Source organism: Rhizophagus irregularis, chromosome 5 (genome assembly GCF_026210795.1).
Source record: "Rhizophagus irregularis chromosome 5, complete sequence".
NCBI classification, from domain to species: Eukaryota; Fungi; Glomeromycota; class Glomeromycetes; order Glomerales; family Glomeraceae; genus Rhizophagus; species Rhizophagus irregularis.
Genome location: NC_089433.1, coordinates 346,305 through 351,689, shown reverse-complemented (window position 1 = coordinate 351,689; position 5,385 = coordinate 346,305). Strand labels below are relative to the sequence as shown.

Below are 5,385 nucleotides of genomic sequence, written 5' to 3'. Positions count from 1 at the left end.
GTAGACACATTATTATTTTTAAAATCAATAATATTTACTTCACTTACTTTGGAAATATGTGGTCGTTCATCCGGTTCTTTGCTTCCAAAATAGATTAAAAATTATATTGCAACAACAAAAATAACAAAGATTGTACTACGAAATCATATTACACTTACATTGATAAAGTTCAATAAATTTAACATTCGTGTTCGGTACAGGCTCTTCTCTCAAATCATTAAGAATTTTCAACATAATATAATTACAGTATCTTCAAGTCCACCAGAACAAAACTCCCAAACTATATATATCAGGTTTCTCGTTATTACATGGAAGTTTTTGACCGACTGGATTGACATTCGGAAAGGATTTGACCTTTTCTTCATAATGGTGTAGTTAGGCCGAAAAATAATTAGCCGCAACGTGATCCGGACCCGGCTCAGGCGCAGATTGTCGTGGAATTCCAGGGGATTTTCTGCGATTAAACCGGGTCCGGATGATCGGCAATCAGGAATTCGGCTCCGTTTTACACCATTATCAATTACACCCCATAACATTCTGGCTCTTTTTGGTATGAACGTCCAACTTTATTGTATCTTTGTATATTAAGATATTATTGAGATGCTAAAAAAAGAATGTTAATTACGCAATATAGCAAATAAAGCAACATTACCGTATATACTTACAAGATCTCCGTGCTATTATGTAAAAAAAAAAATTTTGAATATAAATATCTAGTATTTTCTTTGATTTGGATTTGTGGCGCAGTATTCCAAGTCTATTGTTTAAGCAATTCTTTACTAAGAGTTTTCGAGAAATTTATATATTAGTTCTTTGAAAGGGATTAAGGAAATATACTTTTAATAGCAAAAATAAAATCAAACGTTTGATAGAATAAAGTGAATGAAAGTGTATTTTTTATTAACGCTGTTTATACAAAATCTGGAGCTGAACGTGAATAATAGTTTACACTGTGCCGTTGGGCGGTGAGTTTTTGGGACGTCGAAGTACAAAACGACATTAATAAAATACCCTGTAGCCATTCATTCTGTCAATGAGAAAATGTACCTTTTTTATAATTAATTACACAGGGTAAATTTGTATTTAAAATATGCGGAGTTGCGGACTAAAAAATTTCTGTAACGTGACTAATTTTTTACTGGTCAGATTTACTTTGTATAACATTTAGAAAAATTTTGCGGATTTCTAGTTCTTAATAAAAAAAATACACGATTTCATAATACGCATTAGATATAGAAAATTTTAGTTTATTACTATAAATGTTCGTTCTATTCGAACGGAAAAATGGAAACTCAAGTTATAAGAATAACGAAAAAATCTAAAAAATCTAAAAAATATGCGAAATAATCTAATATTTTTGACAAAGAATATTTAAATCAATCTGACAGGAATGTACAAATTCCGTTTTTTTAGTACTTTCTTCGCTTCCTCTACGATAAGGAACAGTAGACACGTCATTGTTTCCAGAATTTTCGGAATCAATAGTATTAAGTACTTCATTTACTTCAGAAATATGTGGTCGTTCATCTGGTTCTTGTTTCCAGCATTCTATTCAAATAGATTAAAAATTAGATTGCAACAACAAGAATAATATTGTACTAATTATTGATTCGAAATCATTTTACACTTACCCTGATAAAGTCCCACAAATTTAACATTCGTGTTCGGAACAGGCTTCTCTCTCAAACCATTAAGAATTTTAAACATAATAATATCATCTTCAAACCCATCAAACGGCGACAAGCGGCTAGTTAACTCCCAGAACAAAACCCCAAACTATATATGTCAGATTTTTCGTTTGGCTTATATGGAAGTCTTTGACCGAACATTTTAGGATCAACATAAGGTATCACACCCCATACTTCAGTATTATAGCAATCTGACTCTTTTTGATATGAACGTCCAAAATCCGCCAATTTTATTGTTTCTTTGTTTATTAAAATATTATTGGGATGCTAAAAAGAATATGTTAATTATGCAATATAGTAAATAAAACGGCCTGATATACTTACAAGATCCCCGTGTACGATTCCCTTGTCAACATGTAACCATAAAATCGCACTCGTAATCTCTTTAGCAAACTTTATTTGATTCTCCCATTTCAAAGTTAGAGTATCATCTCTTAAATATTTTCCTAATGTCCCACCTTCCGCGTATTCAAGAACAAGAGAATGCTTCTCATCATCTAAAAAATATAAACACGTTAATAAAATACTTTTATTACATATTTATTGCAAAATTGTTATTTACCTTCAAAATTCGTAATTCCACGAAATTGAATTATATTTTCATGAGAATTAGCCAAATATGTTAAATAAACCTAGAAAGAAGCTATTCTTAAATAATCTATAGTTTATACAAAAACTGTTATTGGTAACATACCTCTTTACATCGACACGTCTTTTGATTGCATATTTTGTTGACGTATTCTTCCAATTTGCTACATAAACAGCAGCGGATCCCCCAAAGCCAATAAATTTGAAATGAAGATTACGAGAGTCATAGCGAGTAATTATTTTGTACTCTAAAAATCTAACCAACTTATTGGCATGTGACTATAATGAGACAATCATATGCCACAGATGCATATAATGGCATAATGACATATGCATAATGACATATATATCATATTGTAGTATAATTGTAGATCATATAGCGAACAATCTTTGTAAGTTTTTACTATTGTGTAAAAAAAAAACCATTTTAAATATAAATATCGCTAAATTCTCGAATTTTGTGGCGCAGTATTCCAAGTCTATTGTTCAAGCAATTCTTTAGGCTTTTTAGTGTTCTAAAGTTTTCCGAGCGACTGAGTTAATATATAGATCTTTGAAAAGGATTAAGATAGTATACTTTTTAACAGCAAAATAGGATCAAACGTGCCTTCGTTTTGTGCAAAATTTTGAGGTTGAAAGTGAATAATAGTTTGCACTGTGACGTTAGGCGATGAGTAATATAAAAAGGTATTATATTTTTTTGGGAATCGAAGTTAATTTACAACTAACGACTTGGAGTTTTCAACTAATTATAAGAGAAACTAGCAAGTGGTCGAAAACAATCAGTTCTAAGAATTAGTTGGAACAAAAAGTACAAGACGACAGAATTGCTCCATTATATGTGAATGAACATTTTGTGTTTCTGATGGAAGCAACTGGAAAATCAATTCCAAAATAAAACCACCTGTAGCCTGTAGGTATGTACTACTTTATAATCATTCCGTCAACGAACATATTATACGTACTACTTGGCGAGTCAGATTTATTTTGTACAACATTTGTCTTAGAAAAATTTTACGGTTTTTTCAAAACGAAACATTTATTTTAAAAATGCTCGTAGTTCTTAACAAAAAAAACGCAAAAAATGCTTATACATAACGATAAGACGATTTCATATTACGTATTATACTGTATATAGAAAATTTTTAGTTTATTATTACAAATGTTCGTGTAAAATAGATACTCTATTCGAATGGAAAAATGGAAAAAAACAGTAACGAAAAATCTAAAAAACTGTGAAATAATCTAAAGTTTTTGACTAAGCTTATTTAAAACAATTTGACACGAATGTACAATACTTTCTTCGCCTTCTTTATAATAAGGAACGGTAGATAAATTATTGTTTTCAGAATCAATAATATTAAGTACTTCATTTACTTTGGAAATGTGTGGTCGTTCATCCGGTTCTTGTTTCCAACATTCTATTCAAATAGATTAAAAATTAGATTGCAACAACAAGAATAATAAAGGTTGTACTAGATCCAAAGGAATCATTGCTTCGAAATTATTTTTACACTTACCCTTATAAAGTCCATTGTATTTAACATTCGTGTTTGGAACAGGCTTTTCTCTCAAACCATTAAGAATTTTCAACATAATAATATCATCTCCAAGACCATCAAACGGTGGCAAGCGGCTAGTTAACTCCCAGAACAAAACTCCCAAACTATATATATCAGATTTTTCGTTTGGCTTATATGGAAGTTTTTGACCGACTTGATTAATATTCGGAAAAGGTTCAACCAATTCTTCCAACATTTTAGGGTCAATATAAGGTAATACACCCCATACTTCAGTATTATAACATTCCGACTCTCTTTGACATGAACGTCCAAAATCCGCCAATTTTATTGTATCTTTGTGTATTAAGATATTATTGGGATGCTAAAAAAAAAATGAATGTTAATTACGCAATATGGTAATTTTTTTTTTACGAGATAAACGATAAAAACTTTATTAAGATAATTACGTAAATAACATATGATACACTTACAATATCCCCGTGTACGATTCCCTTGTCAACATGTAGCCATAAAATCGCACTTGTAATCTCTTTAGCAAACTTTAATTGGTTCTCCCATTTCAAAGTTATAGTATCGTCCCTTAAATATTTTCCTAATGTCCCACCTTCCGCATATTCAAGAACAAGAGAATACTTTTCATCATCTAAAGGTTATTAACATGTTAATAAAATACTTTATATTTATCGCAAAATTGTTATTTATTTTACCTTCTATATTCATAACTCCACGAAATTGAATTATATTTTCATGAGAATTAGCCAAATATGTTAAATAAACCTAGAAAAGAAATAATTTTTAAATAATCTATATTCTATAGTTTATACAAAAACTGTTATCGGTAACATACCTCTTTATCATCGACACATCTTTTGATTGCATATTTTGTTGACGTATTCTTCCAATTTGCTACATAAACAGAAGCGGATCCCGAGCCAATAAATTTGGAACGGATAAGATTAAAAGAGTCATGATAATCGATTATTTTGTCCTCCAATAATCTATTTAGTTTTGACTATAATGAGATAAGCATATCAGATATGTCACAACAGTATTTTGGCGGGCATATTTTGGGGCATGTACAACGAAAATTTGCCCATTTTTATTTATACTATTTTCAATGGATGCTATTTTCAATGGATTGATTCTTAATGGATTTTCTTTTGTGTAAAAAAAAAACCATTTTCAGCCTATTTTCTTTGATTCGGATTTGTGGCGCAGTATTCCAAGTCTATTGTTCGAGCAATTATTTAGGCTTTTAGTGTCTAAGAGTTTTTTCGAGCGACTGGGTTAATATATATGGATATTTGACAAGGGATTAAGGGAATATGTTTTTAACAGCAAAATAAGATCAAACGTGCGGAACGAAAGAAATGAAATTGTATATTTTATTAACGCTGTTTATATGAAATTTGAGGTTGAAAGTGAATAATTGTTTACACTGCCGTTAGGCGATGAACAATATAAAAAGGTATTATATTTCTTGTTTTTGGAGCGTCGAAGTTAATTTACAATTAACGACTTGGAATTTTTAACTGATTATAAGAGAAACGAGCAAGAGCTCGAAATCATAATCCGTTATACCAAAA

General features: G+C 30.3%; 2 protein-coding genes across 2 annotated transcripts; both read right to left on the bottom strand.

The window, feature by feature from the left end:
- Positions 1 to 1,348: 1,348 nt before the first annotated feature.
- OCT59_024648 (uncharacterized protein) lies at positions 1,349 to 2,551 on the bottom strand (the record flags this gene model as incomplete). The annotated part of the gene is made up of 7 exons (XM_066133001.1): positions 1,349 to 1,548; positions 1,632 to 1,747; positions 1,828 to 1,955; positions 2,013 to 2,185; positions 2,251 to 2,320; positions 2,383 to 2,440; positions 2,538 to 2,551. The coding sequence occupies 7 exons, from the start codon at positions 2,549 to 2,551 to the stop codon at positions 1,349 to 1,351; spliced, it is 759 nt and encodes a 252-aa protein (XP_065991577.1).
- Positions 2,552 to 3,521: 970 nt separating this feature from the next.
- On the bottom strand, positions 3,522 to 4,896 carry OCT59_024647 (uncharacterized protein; the record flags this gene model as incomplete). The annotated part of the gene is made up of 6 exons (XM_066132992.1): positions 3,522 to 3,697; positions 3,797 to 4,160; positions 4,270 to 4,442; positions 4,507 to 4,576; positions 4,647 to 4,797; positions 4,880 to 4,896. The coding sequence occupies 6 exons, from the start codon at positions 4,894 to 4,896 to the stop codon at positions 3,522 to 3,524; spliced, it is 951 nt and encodes a 316-aa protein (XP_065991576.1).
- Between the last annotated feature and the right edge of the window lie 489 nt (positions 4,897 to 5,385).